This window comes from Odontesthes bonariensis, chromosome 16, assembly GCF_027942865.1.
Source record: "Odontesthes bonariensis isolate fOdoBon6 chromosome 16, fOdoBon6.hap1, whole genome shotgun sequence".
Classification (NCBI taxonomy): domain Eukaryota; kingdom Metazoa; phylum Chordata; class Actinopteri; order Atheriniformes; family Atherinopsidae; genus Odontesthes; species Odontesthes bonariensis.
This window is the reverse complement of record NC_134521.1, coordinates 11,192,841-11,214,110: the sequence shown is the minus strand read 5'-3', so window position 1 is coordinate 11,214,110 and position 21,270 is coordinate 11,192,841. Positions and strand designations below refer to the sequence as shown.

The 21,270-nt window shown below is 40.9% G+C and overlaps 3 protein-coding genes across 3 annotated transcripts; 2 read left to right on the top strand and 1 right to left on the bottom strand.

Annotated features, from left to right (window-relative positions):
* Positions 1–154: 154 nt before the first annotated feature.
* Positions 155–4,167, bottom strand: LOC142402278 (uncharacterized). Its single transcript, XM_075487870.1, has 4 exons — positions 3,830–4,167; positions 3,331–3,432; positions 1,905–2,252; positions 155–1,821 (listed from the first exon to the last, which is right to left on the bottom strand). Exons 2-4 carry the CDS (start codon positions 3,395–3,397, stop codon positions 1,715–1,717), a joined length of 522 nt encoding a protein of 173 aa, XP_075343985.1. The 5' UTR covers positions 3,398–3,432; positions 3,830–4,167; the 3' UTR covers positions 155–1,714.
* Positions 4,168–7,227: 3,060 nt separating this feature from the next.
* On the top strand, positions 7,228–9,673 carry thy1 (Thy-1 cell surface antigen). The gene is made up of 4 exons (XM_075487871.1): positions 7,228–7,306; positions 7,852–7,895; positions 8,020–8,343; positions 8,457–9,673. Exons 1-4 carry the CDS (start codon positions 7,293–7,295, stop codon positions 8,561–8,563), a joined length of 489 nt encoding a protein of 162 aa, XP_075343986.1. The 5' UTR covers positions 7,228–7,292; the 3' UTR covers positions 8,564–9,673.
* A 2,112-nt stretch (positions 9,674–11,785) lies between these two features.
* f11r.1 (F11 receptor, tandem duplicate 1) lies at positions 11,786–20,891 on the top strand. The gene is made up of 11 exons (XM_075487872.1): positions 11,786–12,135; positions 12,236–12,339; positions 14,332–14,391; positions 15,220–15,336; positions 17,305–17,451; positions 17,581–17,783; positions 17,867–17,969; positions 18,101–18,208; positions 18,531–18,543; positions 19,702–19,762; positions 19,875–20,891. The coding sequence occupies exons 1-11, from the start codon at positions 12,014–12,016 to the stop codon at positions 19,908–19,910; spliced, it is 1,074 nt and encodes a 357-aa protein (XP_075343987.1). The 5' UTR covers positions 11,786–12,013; the 3' UTR covers positions 19,911–20,891.
* The last annotated feature ends 379 nt before the right edge of the window (positions 20,892–21,270 follow it).

The following is a 21,270-nucleotide window of genomic DNA, read 5'->3' as shown; positions in this document are numbered from 1 at the left end:
ACAGCCTCAGTCCATGTCAACAGCGATCTGGTTGTTTCCTAAATCTGCTCGGCTGGATTATAACCTCACATGCAGCTAGTGAGAGGGAGAATACATATCTTTTAGGCAGGTGTCTATGTAGTGTGATACGGGGGGCAAAGAATACAGCACAGGAAACTTTTCCATTGCGTAACCTTTATTTGGTAGAGCTTGGTTATACAATATACTGCACCTGTAGTGGTTGAATAAATAAACCAAAACAAGCTCACCTGAAAAAATATAAAAACATCTTTAATACGAGGGCTATTTAGCGAATGATACTGAGCAGACCAGCATCGGAAAATGATAGAAAAAATTAAATAGGAATACTGCAGACACAAGAGCTGTTAAAGATGTGACGAGTAAATGAAAAATAATTATTCATTCTAAAAGGTTAAACAAGCAAGCAGCGTGAACAGAGCATAGAAAGGCCCTGTGGGAGGTATGTACACCTCAAATAAATGAATAACTAATAAAAGTAGAACTTTGGTGATATTTCATAATATGCACAATAACACTAGAGGGATCTCCTTCAGCTCTTGTTCTTCCCACAGCTTCTCTACACATATGATGGACAGCTGCAGTCGGTAAAAGGCTGCAGAGAATGATAATAATTCAGACTTTGTGAAGCGTTGAACCGGTCATGCCGTGTCATGTCACTTTAGGCTGTGGGACAGTTAAGCATCGATGCAAGCAGAAAAACATAATGCATTGGAATCGAGTTGAGTCTAAGGATCGATCATGTCAGTCCTGTGAAAGTATTTTTTTCTTATTGCTGTCAAAGGGGGAGTAGAAAAGGGCTTTTGTTTCAGCTCTTTTTTTTTTTTTTACAACCACATGAACTTTACGTGAGTGTACAGTACAGTGTAGAGTGATTTCAATATTTAGTTAAGGTAGCGGAGGTATGAGAGAGGCCCAATGCCAGCAGAAAAGGCAGTGTCTGAGCAGTTTTTCTATTTCTAATATAACATGTACCTGAATGCATCTCTCGGTTGCATTCTGTACTTATTGTTGAGCAACATGAGGTTATAAACAACTGACCAATGACTCTGTATAGTAGTGACTTCAGTCAGAGGGCAACCCATTTATAACACTTCTAACAGTAAAGAGAAAGAACTTAAGTGCTGAACTGAGTGACATTCTCCACTTCTACTCTCAGATAGAATTAAAATAATTTGTCTTGAGCACTTCAATAAGAAGGAATACAAATCTATAAGAAGCATCTGGTTTTCTGAAAATGATAAATTATAAAACCCTGCAAAATCAACATTTATTCATTTAATAAAATATTTGTATCCAGATAGAATCTAACGATTTACAAGGACATTATAATGAGGAAAATGGTTTAAAAACAGCTGATCTGTTGTTTATAACTGCCATCATATTCACAGTTCTGTTTGTTTGTAGTGGCGTTTGTTTTTTACCCCCCTTCTATAGGTCTGTGCAACAGTGTGTTCAGTGGTTACAGTTATGTCCATTAAATCGGATCTCAAAACCCAACATTTTTTTAAAGAATGCTCCAACACTCACTAAGAAGTTGGTTTTATCCAGTCTCATTCAGTTAGATGGATTTTCATGGCCTCTGAACTGCCAAAAATGAACATAATGATATAAATAAAATCCAGCAACCATCAAACCGGAGAGAGTCAAAAGTAACGAAAGGTCCTCTGAGTTGCAAACCTATGAAACTGAGAGCTCAAGGGCTCAGAAGACCCACAGCCACAGGAAGTGACATCACCAATGACAAAAACCAAGGAGCCGATTTGAACATAACACTGACTGCGGAGCAGATTGGAAGAAGCCCTGCAACGGAGAAAAAATGTGAGCTTACATACTGTGGCTCAATATATTTGGAAGAAGCAAAGACTCAAGCAACAAGGACTCACTGTGATGAACAGCCATGCTGTTCTCCTTCCAGCCGCTGCCCTGATAAACCCTGCAGGTGTAGGTGTACGGCTTCTCATCGGCCAGCGGGGCCCAGGTGAGGCGGCACAGATTGGGAAGGACCAGGCTGACGTTGCTCCTCCTGCGGTCCTCTGTGGCCACATAGGTGACGGCGTTGGGGAAGGTGCTGCCAACCAGTCGGCTGTCTTGCCGATACTCACAGTAGGGACCGGGGACCTGGTAGGTGGGCGGGAACTCACAGTCCACCCTGACATTTCGCTCCAGGTAAGTCAGACATGGAAACATCTGGGGCCCGCGTGGAGTGAACAGGTACGTAGACACGGCATTCACTGGAAGAGAATACATAAAAGTTGTTTTTTTCTTATTGTAAATGCAGAAAAAAACAGAGAAACACAGGAGAAAACTCTGCTTCAGTCTCCAAGTGATTTAAATATGAAAGAAAATCTATTTTACAGCAGAGCAACAATTCTCAGCTGGGAATCCAGGAGCACAAAGACTTTCATGTTCAACAAAGGCTTGAAAGACCTTTTAAACTAAAATGCTTTTTTAAAATCAGGTGATACAAACTATAAAAACTTTCACCAGACTTGAGTCTTTGTCCTGTGTGAAATCAGAAGTCATTGATACCAGATTGATGTATAGCAACATCAGTTTGGGAGGATAACTTCTGATGTCTTTCCTTCTTGACACCTGAATGCTCCAGACGGGCAAACAACCGAAAAATCCATTCCTGATGATGATCAGTCGATGAGCTGCATTTAATTAGCAGCACCTGGCTGATACTCATCCTCCCAGTTCTCATTAAGTCAGAGCAAGCAGTATCACACAATGTATTTACCTAATTTCTCAACCTGATGAGGACCACATCATTCTTTAATCATGTTCTGATATGAAACAAAAAGCATTTTTCTGTTTGAAAACCCTTTTTACGAAAGCAACATGCTGACTAGAAACTGTTCTAGGTGAGTGAAAGAAGAGCAGAAAAAGATGCAATTATGAAACAAAATGAGAAAAACTATTGATATAGAATTTAAGAAAATACCACAAAACTAAATAAAAATAAGAAAGAGAAACAATATTCCATTATGCTCACACATCCAACTAAGTATAAACTTTTTTGATGCTAAATAAGCGGCCACATCTATCTATACAAGTGAATAATATAATCTTTATTAAACTAAACCTCTGCTGCAGAGTTGAACTACCTTCGCTTGATCTCAGTTTGAACACATCCCACATTTTAAAGTGTTAATGGATATATTTTGCACCTACATCTGTTTAATCTAATACAATAAGCATTTTATTCTTGATTAATTACAACTGGGTGGGACACAGCAGCTTCACGTCTCACACCTATTCAAAGAAGACGAAAACCCTGAAAGGAAGGTCACAAAAAGAGGGACATACTGTGAGTTTGATGAGTCATCACTATCCTGCCAAAGAGGAGACAGGCCGCCAGGAGATGCAGCTCCATGTTGATGTCTCTGACGTTCACACCACCGCTACAGCCTGGCGAAGTTCAACATGGGACATAACATGAGAAAGTTCACACGCACACCTGGATGCCTGCATTGACCAAAACGATGGAGGCCACAGAGACTGAATTCCACCCGAGTACAAGCAGCTTACACCATCTTCTGCCTGCAGTAACGCAGAGGAGGCAGACATGCCAGTGCGGGTCCACCTGCAGCCCAAATGCAGATAAGACTACGCCCATGCAGTCTCATTGCACTGCAGCAAACTGCCGAACTCTCCTCACCGTGAATGCGCACAATTCGTCCTCTGCGGGTGTATCAGACTGACATCCACGCAGGCGTGCCTTTAGCACTTGCAAAGTCGATTTAAGATGTTAGGTTTTCTATTGTCTTAACCTGGTTCAACTGAGAAAAACAGCAGCCGGACTTACCTGATGTTTGGTCCCCAGCTGTCCCCTGCGTTTCTCTGCGCGAGTGTGCGGTGCAGCATCAGCAGCTTCAGCAGCGCTGACTGACTGAGTGGACACGGTCCCTGCTCTGTTCTCTACGCCCTCACTTAAACACGCAGGCACGCAAATACTAATGCATGTAAAAAAAAAAAATTAAAAAAAATTCCATACACGTAGTAAATAGTTTTGCAAAATAGCAAAAAAATAAACAAAGTCACTGCTTTCGGCTGATGTTTTGCACTTATTAGCCTAACCCCTTTATGTGATCAACAAATTATTCTTAAAAAATAATTATGTGAATATCTGGGTTTTTAAAGTGGTGGCATTTAATTCACTGCTCACTAACCACTGCCCTGATCTCTTGGATATTTTTTGGGAGGCGGCCGTCCATTCATATTGGTGTAAATCAAGAGTTCCCTCTGCAGGACAAAAAGCGGAAGCGCCACCGTGAAATATAAATGAATTAATTAAAGAAAAGCAGTCAACAGCGGTCAACGATCCGGTGACATCTAGTGGAGAGAAAGCTGTAGGTAAACTGTGCTGAACAAAGGTTCTGCATTAAGATCTCAAACTTTCTCTGGGTCTAAAGGCCCATGTAGAACCTAGTAAACAAACTTCTAATTTTGTTCATATCATGATCCATACCACTCATGGTTGGTTGCATGGTTTCTCTTCAGCAGCAATGTTTTATCACTGTGTAGCATCCCCTCTTCTTTTAACACCAGTCTGTAAACAACTGAGGAGAAACAGCTGCTGCACCTGAATGTTGTCCCATTCTGGTCTGAGAGTCCTGGATCTCCTTTGTTGAATAATTTGTTCGAAAATGCACCAAATATTTTGCATGACAGATCCATTTGCTGATGGCACGGAGAACTGTGTTCACAGACAATGATTTCTGGAGGTGTTTCCGAGCCCACGTCTGTTTAAATGCAGTCCAGCCTGAGGCCACTGACAACTAATACTGATTTCCAAAGTCTCCCCAACACACAGAGATGACTTCAGATTCTCTAAATCTTTTAATGATATGATGTACTTTAAAAAATGCAATATTGTAAGTCTTGGCCATTTTATTCTACATTATACTAAATTTGCTCAGCAAATTGTAGACACTTTGTTCTGAGGAGCTTTTTTTAATACCCAATTATGCTACCGACCTGTTTCCAGTTAACCTCATTAGTTGCAACATCTTCCTCCAGCTGTTTCTTTTAAGCACTATTTGCTTTTTCAGCCTTTTGTCGCCTCCGTTTCAACATGTTTCAGACGTGTTGCTGCCATCAAATTCAAGATGAGCTCGTATTTTTCAAGAAATATGAAAATGTCACCTGTCCAGCATTTGATGTTTTCTCTCCATCTGCCTAACAGTGAGTAGGCTCTCCTCAAGCCTTTCAAAACAACTCAGATCAATCAGGAATAGACAAAGGCCATCTCAGGGTGTCCTGGAGTATCTGGTAATGCAGCATTAGCAGGCCCTTAGATTCTGTCTTATGGGATGGGCTCGTTTTCCACAGATGCCATTGAATCCATCCGAATGGTATCTGGGGAGTTTGGAGGCTGGGTGAAAACCTCCGACTCTTTGTTGTGATATTTAAGCCCCTCCTGCTGCTGGAGGAGGCTGTAGTGGAGTGCTACTGCCATGAGAGCAGTGTGGCTGGTCAGTTCATGCAGCTGTCAGGATGCAGGTTTACCCTGCACCACAGTGCATTGTAACAAGTCCAGCAGTAGTTTTCTAACTTTGTCTTTTGCTGGTTTTAATGTTGTGTCTCATCTCTGTATTATTGGCTAACAGAAATACCTTTCTAATATTTAGCTGCTTGCTGAAAATGGAGAACTTCACAGTGAAATCACAATTTATTACAGTCATATGTCCATCTAAGTGGTTAGTCAGCATCTCTGAGAGAACAGCGTTGCCTTGATGAATAAACATGTGGGAAAAACACATTTTAGGTCATGTTCATGCAAAAGTCTAAAAAATGACAAGGCTTTCACACACTTTTAATCACCTCTGTTTACAGTTTGTATGGATCAAACATTTTCCCAACTCTTTCCCAACATGTTTATCTTATTTCGTGCAATTTGTGTTGGCCAACCAGTGTGTTTTTCAGGCAAATATTTCAGTTTTGACACCTTTATTCATTCAAAATTTAGCATCCAAATGCATCAACAAATCCCAGATTCACATAGCCTATACAATGTCTAACTCACGTGCATTACAGCTATTTGCCAGTCTTGGCCTGAAAGGATAAAATCATACAAACATCTGGCAGTGTATTATCGTAGCAAAATACCCAGTGGTGTAGTGAACATGCCTGGAGAAGAACAGGGGATGTCTTGCTTTCATCTGCAGTGCCTCAGCCGCAGCAGCATCCAGCAGAGGAGCAGAGCAGCAGGGATCGCAGCCACAGAATCTCTAATGAATACTTTTGGCAGGGATCACCACAACCTGCTTTCTCAGCTATTTCTATTCAAAACGGATAAAACCAATTTAGAACAGTGTCAAGTTTCAGATAAAGCCCAGCGTGGGGCAGCAGGTATCCTCCAGCATTGTGAGGTGAGGATTGTGCCGCTCACACACACCTCTGCGAGTGTCCTGGGAGACTGCTCCAGTGTGGCAGTTGTTCAGCAGCTGTCCAGGAAGGACCTTGACAAAATGGATGAGGTGTGTGAAGGAGATACGGTGGGTTGTGGGGTATTATTTTCATGGTAAAAATGTTGCAGCTCTTCCATGAATGTTAATAACAGTCAGTACATAGATAATAGCGAGGTTCAGCTTTTCCCAGATGTATAATGTAACAACAGGCCTTCTGGGCACAGAGGTGTTCGAATTCTACTGAGAACTAAGATACCCAGACAGAAAGTGACCTAAAACACTTACAAACCACACAGTTTGATCTCGTCTATATATCTTGCTGATATTTCGCACCATTTCGTTCCCGTTTTGACCATCTTTTAATCATATCGATCATGTCGTCGCTCTCCTTGGCAGTATTATTTCTCATTTCAATCCGTTTGCACGTAAAATGCATGACAGATGTGCCTCATCCTGTCTTTGTAGTCATTTTGCATTCTTTTATGAGGAACTTTGTGTTTAAAGAACTGCTGACACATATCACACCAACACTAAATGGGGCAATGTAGATCCGCCGCTGAGGTGTCTCGGCTAACATCTCCCTTTTCTTTCGCACCCAGAAGCCTGAATCTAACAGAGCCAGAGGACAGTTTATTGACATGTGATCCTCTGTCCAGTGGTAAAACAGAGGAAAGAAGGAAATCAATGTAAAACCTCATACTGTACTGAGAAATGTCCCCAAAGTCCACTGGAGCAGCATTTTTCTCCCCCTCCCCTCACTCTTTCTGTCCCCCTCCCTCTCTCCTGTTTCTTCTATAAGCCGACCTCTACTGTATCTACCCCCGGCATCACACTGCAGAGCACTGAGAAGGACTCAAAATGCATCAGGGAAGGTGAGAAAGATTCATATACAATAATCTGAAACCCAGCTGTGTAGAATATTGAACTGCGCTATACAGACGAGTCCTCTTTCATGCTGTTATTGTGGACGAGATATTTGGTTCCAAACTGCACCAGAGCAAATATATTCTAATCAGAGCGTTTGCATCCAGCAAACTAAATATTGCTGAACTGCTTTGTGTATTTTCTTAGCATATTCAGAGGGTAGATAATTAGTCTTTGTTCTCCAGAGAGGTTAAGCTCAGAAATGCGTCAATGTTGGCAATTTACCAGTGAAGTTTGCAGTTCATGTCTTTGCAGTGGAAAGAGTGAGACTGTATTGGAACCAGTTCTTCCGTATTGTGGTACTTTTCCTGTGGGTTGGAAAAGAGCTGCAGAAATGTTACGTTCACGTGTCTGAAATCTGACCCTGATCCTTACAACAGTCAGCTTTATTTGTTTGGAACTTCGATAACGCAGAGGCATGAAAGCACAGATGTGACGGATGCTGTAATGTAATTCTAACGGCTAAACTGCTTTTTTTTTTTTTTTTTTTCAGGAAACTTGAACAAATGCTCCTGATTAGCACAATGTTATTCTTTGGTGAGACGATACATTTTTATAACACTTGCATGCATTCTTTCTGACATGTATGACCACAAAAGTTTATTGTTTCTAATGAAGTTGGTGAGTTCCAGAGCATCTCTTTGTGTTACACTGCATACAGGCTTTGCATCGGCTCAGAAGGTTATTCAGTTGTCCTACTGCTCTGTCAACGACAACGACCTCAGGATGGACTGCAAATATGCGGTTCCCGCTGAGTCACCTGAACCCTTTTGCAAGTACACACAGGGGGAAAGACTCTTCGACACCACCGACCCGGACGAGGAGCAGCACGCCCCCTTCAAGAAGCGCGCCAAAGTCCGCATCTTTCCGGGCAATAACTGCCGCCTGCTGTTTAGAAACCTGCCCAACGGCAAGTCCAACTTCACCTGCAACATCAAACTGCCCGACTCAGCCACAGCCAGCAAAACTTCCGTGGTTGAGAAAAGTAAGCTGCTTGTCCTCACGGTCATTGTTTGCCACAGCTATGCACTTCCTGTTGTTTCACATGTAAAGATGTAACGTCCTTCTTCTGAATGGAGATTATTTTTCTAATTGCAGAGCTCCTCCTCCCCTGCTCAGCATGGAGTGTCTTATTACAAAGCTGCAGCGGCCTGCTGCTGACACTGATGACACTTCCTGTGCTGGTGGAAATTCTCTGGCTGTGAACAGGCGACATGCAGCTGCATATGTTAACGCTGTTTCAGCAGTCATCTGCGGACCGAATCCAGACCCTTCAAGTTGTGTGTATGCACAAAGTGCAATATGTTTAACCGAATGTATGTATAATATATACTTGGTATGTCACAGGGCTGCAATCTCTGCATTATGCACTCAATACTAAGCACAGACACGGCTGCATACTCTTTGTGCTCTGTGGTACTCTCACATACTGTATATGCAGCTGTTTAAGCGAGTAGTACAAATCTGTAGGGGCCAGATTAGATCCTGACAGACTTGCCTAACAGGTAAAAAGCATGAATGTGACTTAGCTCCAGATCACAGACTCTTTATTCTGTCATATTTAAGATCTACAATCAATCTTGGCAACTGTAGTCAATGCAATGAAAGATATCAAGCTTTCATCTCCTGCCTTGTTAACAAGACAATATCTATCTGTATCTAAGATGCAGTTTCGAGGGATTCTAAAGAAGGGTGGAAAAACAGCTTTTGCTATGCCACATAACGGCTGAAACTTTTCCAGCTCAAAATTATGCAACGTTGCACTCTGCAGTGTGAATTATTGCTGAGCTTCATCACTCTTTAAGGTAAGCAATCTACTTTGCCTGACTGAAATCTGTCCCCTGTGTCTCTTCTTGGCTGCCTGTCAAATAATGAGGGCAGAGAGCGGTGACCTTGGAGCACACAGGTCCACTAAGACCGTGTTGTACTTGTCAATAAGAAATTGATAGGGCTACAAAGACTGCAGACAAAGTTTGAAGCCAAACTTTAAAGGAGTTTTTGACAGAGCACAAATGCATGCACAAGCAATAATGCCTTTCTGCTTTCTTATTCTCTTCTGATGAGGCGACTACGGAAAGAAGGAAAACCAAATCTCAGTCCTCTGTTTGCCTTTCACTTGCACACGGGACACCTCCGAAGGGCCAAGGCTGGTACAGTGCACCGTCGAAGCTATGGGTTTAGTTCCTGATGATTCCATTCAGAAATGAACATTGAATATGCTTTTTATGGTGCAATGTTTTCTCTGATGACGTAAAGGATTTGTACTCGTGTATATAATCGAATAGGTGGCGTGTGTAGCAAAAGCACAATCATATACATGCACTGATTGTACTAAGTACTGTATAATGACAATAAACTCAACTGAAACAACAAAAACTGAGAAGAACTTTGCTAATTATCATAAGTTTTCTTATTAGATAGGTGGAAATGAACCAAAACTCATTGAACATGAAAAGGTCATGAAAGTGAAATGATGATTATAATGTTGACAGAATGCCCATATCTATTTCCAGTGGGAAGTTCTGCACACAACAGCGTGTTCTTTTGCAAAATAGTACTGAACAAATAGGTCAAAATATTCATTTATGGTTCATAGAAGAGACACTCAGTCACTGATCAGGCCACAGTCCTCATAAACAAGCTCTGCAGTACAACTGCTCTCCACAGTAGGCTGGGTTTGGTCAGACTAGCTATGGTTGTTACGAGTGTTATCAAAACTATTTGAGATAATCGTGATATTGATTGGAATAATCGTCTTCATTCTCCCGGCTGAAAACAAACAAGAAGGTTTTGCAATATTTGAAAAGAGTAAATTGGGTGATCGAGCTGGTACTTTTTCATTCACATCAGTTTCACCATGTGCAACTTTTCTTTAAAAAGCCTAAAAAGTAAAACGTTTCTGTTATGTTTCTGTATATTTTAAACAAAGGGATGCTATTGTTAGAAGGTTTGGGTGAATTATAAAATCATTAGTAGGCTACAGTAAAATAGTGGCATAAAAATGAAGACTGAGGGACAATCCTCCTCTAAAAGTATTATAATTGTGACAATGAAAACTGGTTTTTAAACTGTATTATTTCACAGCATTTACAGTACAAACATTGTACATTGGATATGTTTATTTTTGTAGCATTAGGGTATTCCTTTCTTACAAATAGGTGAAACCAAACCAATCACAGGCCACACAATATACCCTGATTTTATAATATACCCTATTGACTGTGTTCAATAATGCATGTGGACAGTATCTTGTAAAGCTGAAGATTGAGCAAAACAACAGCAAATATGCAGTAATCTTACGAGGCACCACATTGTATAAACAAGCTGTGTAACCTGAGTCATCTGTTGCCCAATTGTGCATGCCCAGTATTTGTGTAACACAAAATAATGTGGCGCTGTTAAGTTTGGAGAACTGCATGTGCTCTTGTATTTCAGAGCTCTGGATCGTGCACCAGATCTCTTACACTGGATTCCAGCTTGTGTTCTACAACAGTTTCAGCCAATGATGGCCAGGCCCTGCGTAAAGCGCTTCCCCTCGCTCCATCGCATTTCTTTCCTATTGGTCAACGGAGCCCAGCTCAAAGAGAGGCTTCCTTCAAGCCATGAGGAAAAGGCTCATATGTAGTTTTTCCTGTAGAATAATCTACAGTGATCGTTTAAGAAAAAGTGCAGTTTGCAGGCGTTCCTTCAGGCAAATCACCAGGAATGCTAAGGGGTTAAGGCAGTTATGATACCTTATTGTGTCATAATGATAACGATTACACTTGACACTTTTTTTGTTATCACCCTGTGAGTGAAATGAAAGGCTTGAAATCACAAATGACCGACCAAGGGGAAAAATACAATCAAGAAAAGGAAAAAAAAACATAATAATAATAACAGTAATAATAGTAATAATAATAATGCACTCTCATTCAAAACTATTCATTAATAATTAAAAAAAATATATATTGAATCATCCCCCCTCCCCAAACTCTGCACTGTGCTGCGTTGCTCACCTAACACAAGAGGTGAGAGTCTCAGGTGAGAGTCTCAGGAGGGGAAGATGGGGGCACTGAAAAACAACTGTGGCCGAAACGTGTATTGATGATGTGTGATCTGAGTCTGGCCAAGGGGAGGAGGGAAAGATGGGGGCGCCACGAATACACCCCCCCCCCCCCCCCCCCAAACCCCCTCTCGATCTTTTTTTTTTTTTTTTACATTTTTTTTTAACATTTTTTTTTCTTTTTCACTCCCCCGCGATGCCGCCCCGGGCGCATGCCCGGTCTGCCCGCCCCTAGGACCGCCCCTGCTTGGCACACTATGTGGATGAAAGGAATAAAACTCTTCAACCATCGGTTTGTAAAGGAGGAAATGACCATGTGCACTGATACAAGGTGTGAAGGTATGTGGCTCAATTAAAATGGTTTTACCTACTTATAAAAGCTTTTTGCAACACATTTTTAAGGATGTAGCATAACTGTGGTTCGAGATGCTTTATTATTGCTGACCAAACTAGAACAATTGGTGCCAATAATGAGGAAGGAAGACAAACCCATTAAACCCACAAACATGGAAATCAGTGTTTGGACTCTCAAGCAACTCAGAGACCATTCAAATAGAATATTGGTTGGTTGACAATGGAGCACCAACGTCAGCAGTTTCCCTTCATGTAAATGTGTGTTCGTGTTGGTTTAACCCTGCCAAACCTGTTTTCTCTCTCCTGTCATCGCGCGGCTCCCGGGAGGATCGTATTTCCGGAAGGAGCGCGCTTGTTGGTACCTGTTGCAGTCCTCAGGTGAGAGCGGACGGTCGGAGCTGTTGGAAACTTCGACAGAGGGATAAGAAAACAGTGGAAATCAGGACTACTTTTCTAACTATTTTTGTCTTCGTTTCAGGATAATAGTTAGTTTTGACAGGAACAAGTGCGTAACAAAGAAGGAGCGGGCTGTCGACATGAAGGAGTTCGTTTCGGTGCTTTTGTTCTTTTCCGCCGCAACAGGTGAGCGGCTGCGGCCTTCTTCTCTCTCGACTGAGTTATTCTACCTTGGAACAAATGAAACATTTCTTTCAGTAAATGTATAAAGCTGTACTTGTTGCCCCCATTAAGCGAGCCGTGGTTGTATTAAATTGAGTTTCGGGTCTGGGCCTGCTCTGTGTTTGCTCTTATTTCGTTGTGTTGCACTGAAACCCGGAAACATACGAGTGTAACAAAAGTGGAAAAGATTGGTTCCTGATTTATTTATTTATTTATTTATTTTAAATGGATATCTTCTACTTTACTGAGTTCTCCCGGTAAGTTGCTCGTTGAGCTCAGTTTTGAACTTAACCCACGGATTTACATTTTGTGCTTTAGCTTTAGAAATATTTTACTTTGCTTTGCATGTTTTTAAAAAAAAATAAATAATGAATGATAGGGTCCATGTGGCACAAGATGCAGGATGACTCGATGGAAATCAAATTAAAAAAACAATCTCACAATCAAACCCCTGTTTCCATCGAATTTGAATGTCCCTCAGTTTTAATTTTATCTGCTGCATGGTTTGAATTAGTTTCTCTTGATAGCTTTGGATGATAAGCAAGGATTTATATTCCAGTAATTATCAGTTTCTGGGCAAGTTCACAAATGCATCTGCCATGTAATTAAGATATTAGAATGTCCTTAATGGGAGGAGGGACGTTTAACTGTGGAGTAACTTTACAATCCTGCACAAAGCCAATGACAAACTAGACTGTAAAGCTGCAACATTAAACCCTCAATCTCAAATTTATCCTCCAACTGATTTCCATACTCGTTGCTGTTCTGTTTACATCACCTTGGGTTCGAGTTAAGATGGGACACACCGGCCTTTTCAATATGTTCTGCGCTGAACCGACACAATTGCTGTCTGGGGCTCTCTGCATGCGTTTCCAGCAGTTTCCTTTGAAAGTTACTTGCCACCCCGACACTGAAACTCAATGCAAACAAGGAAGCTGTGGAGTGCGCCAGTAAAAAGTTTCACTCTGAGGCTTATCTCAGTTTCCACCAAACCAAAACTGGGACGGTGCCATGTTATCTCAGCTGAGCCTGCCTGTCAGAAAAGCCTCCAGTTTCAGATCAGCGTGGACAATAAGAATTCTCTTTTAATTCTTGACATGCAGATTGTGGATTAAGTTAGTGTTTTACTGTGCTTCTATTGTAATTAAGTTGTAAACTAAACAATTGAGCACTCACTCATTCATTTTTTTTAAACTCCAGTTATGTTCCCTGCAGTAGTGGTTTCTATGAATAACATCAGCTTTACAGACAAATTAGTTGTCTGTTGTGTAACTGCTGAAGCTAAAATGGGGCAATAGATGGACTTATGGTGTGACAGATGACCTGAGACTGCCTATGAATGACGTGATTCTGAGCCAGAATAGACGCGGTTTCACCCAGGTTACGATCAGTATCGCTGGAGCTTTCTTGCTCACCCCACAGGAATTTTTTTCGCTCGTCAGCTCTCTTGGAGCTTGTGAGCATGCTCAGCGTGTTTGTCACTGGGTGTGGTTTATTATTGAGAATGATCTGTTGATCTGAGCGAGTGCTTTGAAATTTCTGATAATCCACTCATCCTTTCAGGTTGAATTTCCTACTGATTATAATCAGGTTTTCCACTATTTTGACTTTTTTTTTTTTTTTTTTTTTTTTCAACCTAACCTTGGATTTAATGTATGAAAGTTCATGAAACTCAAGTCTTCAAAGCTGCTCGTGGAGAACTCTGGTTCCACATGTTGGGAATGCAAGATTTCTTCTGATAAGATCAGTTTGCCCACTTATGGAATGCTTGGCCGTCTTTTATCTACTTATTTAACACATCACTGTATCCATTTCTGAGGTTATCTTTTTACAAATATTAGCCAGAGCCCAGGGACTTCAGTGTCTTAAGTTTTCTGATCTGTGTCTGTTCTTTTGTGCTTATTGAACCCTAGTAAGTATTTATTTTTTTTTGTTGTTGTGTGTGTCTGTGTCTAGGTGTAAGCAGCTTTACTGTCAGTACTAACAATCCAGATGTGCGTGTGAAAGAAAATGAAGGTGAGTCCTAAAAGATGTTGAAGTATCTGCAGAAAATGCACCATGTAAAGCCACTTTAAAAAGAAAAGATTGGGATGGAATGGAATGGCAAAGAAATGTAGGTTTGTCTTGTAATATAGAACGCCATCGCTGTGTATTAATTCTGTTAATGCTCTTTTTACTTATTTTGTGACAGTACGTTTACATGACGTATAATAAGGTGGAAATTGAATTACTCCTGAAAATGCATGTCTAGTTCGCCTCAAAATGTCTCTACAGTCTCCAACCAGCCACTTAGAATAAAAAAGTAACATCTTAATGACAACAAGGAAAAAACAAAAGAAACAAGACAATAACAAGCTGAAATGGGGCATATCGTCACCTATCGCAGCAGAGTTGGACATACAAGACAAGCCAACCAGTAACACTTCTTATGGTTACCGTGAGACTTTCCTGTCATCTAAACTACTTCCAGTGGCTATAAACTGGCTAACATGCACCTTTTATGTCTATTGTTTCCTCTTGTGTTCAGCCCTGGGGAATATTTCAGGGCACCACTAAGGACCTGCTGACTTGTAACAACTTTGTGCAGCTTTAATCGGTCTTAATGAAGATACAGAAGTTCTGTAAATGACTTCTTTCTTTGACCCTGAGTGTAAGGATGGGTCTTTAGAAATTATGTTTTCTGCACCCACAGCTATGGCAGTCATGCAAATGTGCTGGTTTGCAATCAACATCCACTTTCCCCTGAGGAGGGCTATTGCCATAACTCTACTTAATCAAATGTTGCGAAGTTGTTGGGAAGTTCTTTCGCCGTGTGTGCAAACAGGTCGTGTGATCTCGTTTCAGGAGTGGACCTGACCTGCTCATATTCAGCAGACTTTGGTAACGATGCCAGACTTGAGTGGAAATTTAAGGACAACAAAGACTCACAGATATTAGTGGTGTATGATGGAAAACTAACACGTAAGTAAATGGACATTTCTTAGTTTTCTTCTCTTTTTCCTCAACAAAGAAGAGGATTTTATTCCAATGTCTGTTGATAATGAACAGACACTGCACGTTTAAGAGTTAAGGTCCCATTTTAAAACCATCCTGCACATCTCTGCCACTCTTAAAGAATGATCCTAAGAATGTCAGATTTGGTAGAGGAGCAGCTACAGGGCTCTAGACTAACTTTTTGCACTGGTGCACCCAACTCTTTTTTTCTTAGGTGCACCAGCACAAAAGTTAGGTGCACCCAAATTTTCAAACGCATTGCATTTAACACCGCAGTTTTACAGGTTCACTTTTTTTAATTTATTTATTTTTAAATCGTTGTCCATATAGACAAAATTGACTTGTAAACGATCAACTAGCAATCTGGTCAAAATAAAATTCTTTATTTGAAGCACAATTCTACAAACTTACTGAACTTCACTTACTAACTACTTATTGAAACTTACTGAAAAAGTGTTGCTGCTTAAAGTGCTTCACTGGCCTGAAATTTAAACTTAAAACATCTCAAGATAAATTAAATAAAAAGAAAATCTATTTTAAAATTGAAAGTGTTTTAAGGGCTTCAAACTGAACATCTCATAGCTCAATGTCTTATGGACTATCCTCCATTGCAGTCACATGCCCCTCGGATGGCCAACTCCTGTACTTGGGTTAAATATATATATCAGTATATTCACCGGTCTTCCTCTCCTCAAGATACGGCCGTACACACTGACATGTACTCACTGTTCGCAATTAGCACAGACATCTTTTTTTTCAATGTATCTGCGATGACTCCTATAAATTGCGCGCACGCGACATCATTGCTGTACATCGGGTTTAAGTTCAAGCTATTTTTCTTCTGAAGAATTATTTCGGACTTGAACTTAATGAAGGGAACTTTTGCAATATGGTCGGCAACGTTAAACTTGATTATCATCTGGGCCTCGTCCGATGGTGTGTTTGCTGCTGCCTGCTGCTGAAAGGCAGCGGGGAGAGGGGACGCCTGAGCAGGTAATGTGTTTCATAGATGCGTTGTGCTTTTTCTGCGTTTCAATTCGAAATGTTTTAGAACCAGTCACAAATGCACCATTGCCACACTTTACAGTAAATGCAGTGCATTATATTATCGGCTTTACTGCATTTTAGCCAGGGAAACTGGTCAAGCCACTCTCTTAGACATGTGTACACTTTATCCATTTCAGTTGGTTCTGGCTCGGAGTCGATCGTATGTGGCTAATTATCTGATGCTAGCTCCGGATGCTAGCTCTGGACCAGGGCATGACATAACGTGGGAGGTTGACGGCTCCATGTCAGAGCATTGGTTGTGGTTATTTTTGGACGAATCAGGCCTTAACTTAACGAAAAGTTGTCAATCGTTCTTTTCATCTGATCACCCGCGGCTACATCCACTGTTTATCTGACGAGCCGAGGTTCATCACCTCTCTGTCTGACTACAGGATGCGCGTATTCAAACGTACTCACACGCGCACGGGCCAATCAGAGGGGGATCCCGCCCTTCACTATCTCTGATTGGTTTAAACCACGATATGGGTCTAACGTGTGTCTGTTGTTGAACCACAGCAAGACTTTCAGAGTCGCGCAGACTTTTTAAAAAAAAAAAATTTCGAACGGGTGGTTGCACCTGTGCGACCTCAGATTTTTATTAGTTGCACCACTGAGAAAATAGGTCGCACGTGCGACTCTAGAGCCCTGAGCTACAAGCAGTCCCACAAACATGATGGTTGCAGCACATTTACAGTGTCTAAGGTTGATGGGGATTGTCTGAGTATGCATCACCGTCATTTTAATTACAGAAATTCACTTTGAAAATAACAGACACATTTTCGGCTCCAAAAGAACAAATTGAGTCAAGCGTTTTGCTTTGATGGAGACATTTTTAATCCCTTTCAATGGCTTTCAGTTCAGCTCTGTAATGGTGCGTCTCTTCCACAGAGGCATATAACAGCCGCGCGACTTTGTATGGTGGCGGTAACTTGAGATTCACCAAAGTGACTCGGCAGGATACAGGAGTGTACAACTGTGAGGTGTCCAGCGCCAAAAGCCAATTTGCAGAAACCACAGTGAAGCTTACTGTTCTGGGTAAGAGTCTTTTTTTTTTACTCACAACCACAGGAAAAAACTGCCCAACACTGCAATGTAAAGGCTATATGTTTCTGTTCAAGACTTTGTGACACAGCACACATCTAAACTGTACACCATGCCCCGCAGTGCCCCCATCTCCACCCCTGTGTAGGATCCCCGAGTCCGTGACGACGGGTAGGTCAGCCCTCCTCACCTGCCACGATGGCGACGCCTCACCGCCTCCCACATACAAGTGGTACAAAGATGACATCCTCCTGCCTGCCGACCCCAGCAAGATAACTCAATTCAAAAACGCCACTTACAAGCTAAATCCCCAAAACGGAAACCTGGTCAGCTACCTTACAGTTATTGCATTTCAGTTGTTTCAGTTTCCGCGGCCACAAAAGTTCACATGTACTCTGTTTGGCTACAGGAGTTTAGTTCTGCTAAAAAGATGGACGCGGGTCAGTACCACTGCGAGGCTGTCAACGAAGCGGGTCCTTCGCAGCGCTGTAAAGCTGTGAGAATGGAAGTTCGTAAGTGTCCCGTCTCTTTTGTGGGTTAATCAGTCACTGAAAGGATGGATTAAGAGTTGGAGCATGAGAATGTACCGTGTTGCATTATCATTTCTTTAATTCATTTAATGAACCTCAATGTTTTCTTCAAGGTGACGTAAACACTGGAGGAATTGTTGCCGGGGTGATAGTGGCTCTTCTGCTTCTGGCACTGCTGGTAGTCGGCGTTTGGTATGCCAACAAGAAAGGATATCTTCCTAGTAAGTTGTTTTATTATATTAAAAATTGTAGTGCTTTACAATATTCACATGCTAATCTGCATTGAGTCGTCTTATTAGCATTAAGTTAGGATGGAAAATAGACAATAAACTGAAGAGTCACATGATGCAAACCTGTGCAATGACACAGGAAGCAGAGATGGAAAATGTCAGCATGTAAAAAGAACAACTTAAAGATGGTTTTCACCTCCCATTACTGTCATACAGGAGTGAAACGGACTGCTGTAAATAAGTTGTACTGCATATTTGTATAGGAAGCTATAGTTTTATTCTACTCACTTTGTTTCCTTTCTTTCCATCACAGAAAGGAGTGAAAGGTAAGAACATTATTTTTTGTTGCTGTGACTTCCTTCTCGTTTAGGTGCAGATTGAAATCGGGCTACACGTAAACTCTGGTGTGCAGTTTAAGCTGTCCTGTGGCCATTTTGAGTGACAATAACATTCCAGAGCCAGGGGAGAGGTTAATATTTAAAAGAGAATCTGCATTTCTTTAGTTTACCCAAAAAGAAAGCTTTGGTGGTTAAAGCGATGAATTTAGATTTATAAGAAAACTGGCCAAAATAAGTTAAGCTTTGCTATCAGATTAAGAGGCATTAGGAAGACACACAAAGATCTCTGTGATTTGAGCTTAGAGTGACTGTGTTAAACGCATCTGGGCTATGAGGAGAAGTAATCGAGCTTGTTCAGAGGAAAAATGGCTTCATCATTTAGATGAGCCAATCATGTCTTATCATTTTCCTTATTAAAGCTGCAGTCTGCAACTCTTTTTCAAGCATAATGCCTGGAACTGTCCGGGGATTCTGAAAGTAGTACATTAAATACCCCAATACAAAAAAAATGAGTTCTCTAGGTCCCCTATATGTCCCGCTAGGTCCCTCCAAAGCCAGCAGGTTTGTTTACAAAATTGCAGACCGGACCGGTAAAAGGTAACCAATCAGGTTACGAGCTGGGCTCTGTTGCCTGTCAATCACCGATTATGCACTCGTGAAACAAGGTAGGCTCGTCCCCACGCTCATTTATCTAGACTATTGAACTTCATTACGGGCTAGTCTACTTACTGTGTCTTCCATGATCGCAAATGACAGGTGAGTTGATGAATGAGGAGCCGTGTAAGCGCATCTGGCGTGCACGTAGACGTGCACGAGTTCTCATGTGTTTTGATGGGGCGGGACAGGAAGTTGAATAACTTTTTATTTTTCGGTTAAAAAATAAGCATTTCTTGCATTTTGCGACTACGGAGGTCACCGTTTTCAACTTCAAGCGTTCTGATAGATCATGTAAACTCTTAAAATGCCAAAAAGTAGGACTTTACGTATGACAACAACAAATCCTGCAGACTGCAGCTTTAAGAATGTCCCGTTCCCTGTTGCTCTGGCTCTTTTTCCCTTAGAATAGGCCTCACACACCATTGCAAAGTCACTGTGGCTTATCTCTGTGGTTGTTCCCTCATTTGTTGTTCTTGTTTGTACCTGCAGCAAACCAAAGTCCAACGTGGTCTACCAGCCCCCTTCATCATATGCTGGTGATGAAGAAGATGTAAGCTTTTCTTTAATTTTTCTAAATATTTATAACAAACACTCTAAATACTTGGTTTGTTAGGGAGGAACCAGATATTTGGGTTGTGATGTTTGCTTTGTCTGTTCCTCAGGGGGAATTCAAACAGAAGTCATCGTTTGTGGTGTAGTCGGCACGCAGCAGTCAGCAAAAACTCTTTTATGTCCTTCAATGTGTTTTTTTTTTTTTTGTTTTTGTCATCTGGTTTCTGAATGCAGTTTTGTGTTGTTCACTTGTTTAACGTAGCGTCTCAAATGTGAGATTTAATCAGCAACATTTTACTGTTTTTTAACTTTTTTTTTTTTTTTTTTTTTAGAATCACTACTATCCTGTTTCTGCTCAGTATTGATGTGTTTCTGTCTGCTTTTGATTTTCTTTTTTTTGTTTTTTTTAATCTATTTAAATAATGTTTTGAAATATAAAAGAGGGAGCAGAAAATGCCAGCAATGGCAACAAGAACAAATTCTGGTAGCGTATATATCTCATTTAGCCACACACAAAAACAATTCATCTGCTGTAAATAAATTCACTGACGTCTCAATATCTGCGTGCAGCTCTTTTATCAGCAGTCGTGGTAGTTTAGCTGAAACATTGGGAGTTTTTATTATTATTCTTGTTTGTAGAACTGTTGTAAAACTTTTTTTGCCCTATGAAAGATTAGATTTTTTGTAAATAACAGCTAAGCAGTTAGGATTTAGATGAGTTAGTTGGTCTGGTGTGATATCGCTCGGCTTCCTGACAGACTCCTTAGTTCACTTCATCTGTGACATTTGTTTCAGGTACACACCCTTTTGATTTCCATATCAGCTGGTATCAAATTTACAATTGATCTGGTTATGTTGTCTGAGACAAACTTCCAGACATGTTATATGTGGTAGCTTTTATCTCCTTTTACCTCTCATTATATTTTTTTTTTATACATATAAATACTCAAGTCTCGGGCTTGAAGTGGTTGAATATGTGAAAACTATACATATCATGACTTCATATAAATTGGATTTAATATTTAAACTGGGTAATGTGCTTTCAATTTTATCTTTTCTTTGGAGAAATGTTAGAGCCAATGAATGTTTGTTTTGCAATGTGTTGAATAAAAGTGTCCTTAAACGAATTATGTCTCTGTGATCTGATGCTAACTTCTGTCTTTGGTATTAATACAGTTTACAGTACAGAAATTGCAATGAATGAATGAACGGGTACTATTACACTGCTAATTCAGAGCGGCTGTGTTGTTGTTATTGGGAGCTATCGGGGCTTTCTACGAGTCTACTGGGATGATGTCATCGACGTGCACCGCCGCAGCATCTTTACACAGAATTTGCTACTGCTGCTGATAACATGGCTCATTATTGCGTATTTCCAAATTGAAAAAAACTAGCAGTAGCAAACTGTGTAAAGATAGCTGACTGTTACAGAGCACAAACGTCCCCAATAGTAACAACACGGCAGCTCTGAGCTAACAGTGCAATAGTACGCATTCATTCATTCAT

What these genes read in the sequence shown, in the direction of transcription:
- LOC142402278 (XM_075487870.1), bottom strand. Translation starts at nt 3,397, where the DNA reads ATGGAGCTGCATCTCCTGGCGGCCTGTCTCCTCTTTGGCAGGATAGTG. An exon ending in GATGACTCATCAAACTCACA is followed by an intron (nt 2,253 to 3,330) that starts GTATGTCCCTCT and finishes ATTCTCTTCCAG; the next exon opens with TGAATGCCGTGTCTACGTAC. An exon ending in CAGCATGGCTGTTCATCACA is followed by an intron (nt 1,822 to 1,904) that starts GTGAGTCCTTGT and finishes TCTCCGTTGCAG; the next exon opens with GGCTTCTTCCAATCTGCTCC.
- thy1 (XM_075487871.1), top strand. An exon ending in TAGCACAATGTTATTCTTTG is followed by an intron (nt 7,896 to 8,019) that starts GTGAGACGATAC and finishes CACTGCATACAG; the next exon opens with GCTTTGCATCGGCTCAGAAG. An exon ending in AACTTCCGTGGTTGAGAAAA is followed by an intron (nt 8,344 to 8,456) that starts GTAAGCTGCTTG and finishes TTCTAATTGCAG; the next exon opens with AGCTCCTCCTCCCCTGCTCA.
- f11r.1 (XM_075487872.1), top strand. Translation starts at nt 12,014, where the DNA reads ATGTGTGTTCGTGTTGGTTTAACCCTGCCAAACCTGTTTTCTCTCTCC. An exon ending in GTATGATGGAAAACTAACAC is followed by an intron (nt 15,337 to 17,304) that starts GTAAGTAAATGG and finishes TCTCTTCCACAG; the next exon opens with AGGCATATAACAGCCGCGCG. An exon ending in AGTGAAGCTTACTGTTCTGG is followed by an intron (nt 17,452 to 17,580) that starts GTAAGAGTCTTT and finishes CATGCCCCGCAG; the next exon opens with TGCCCCCATCTCCACCCCTG.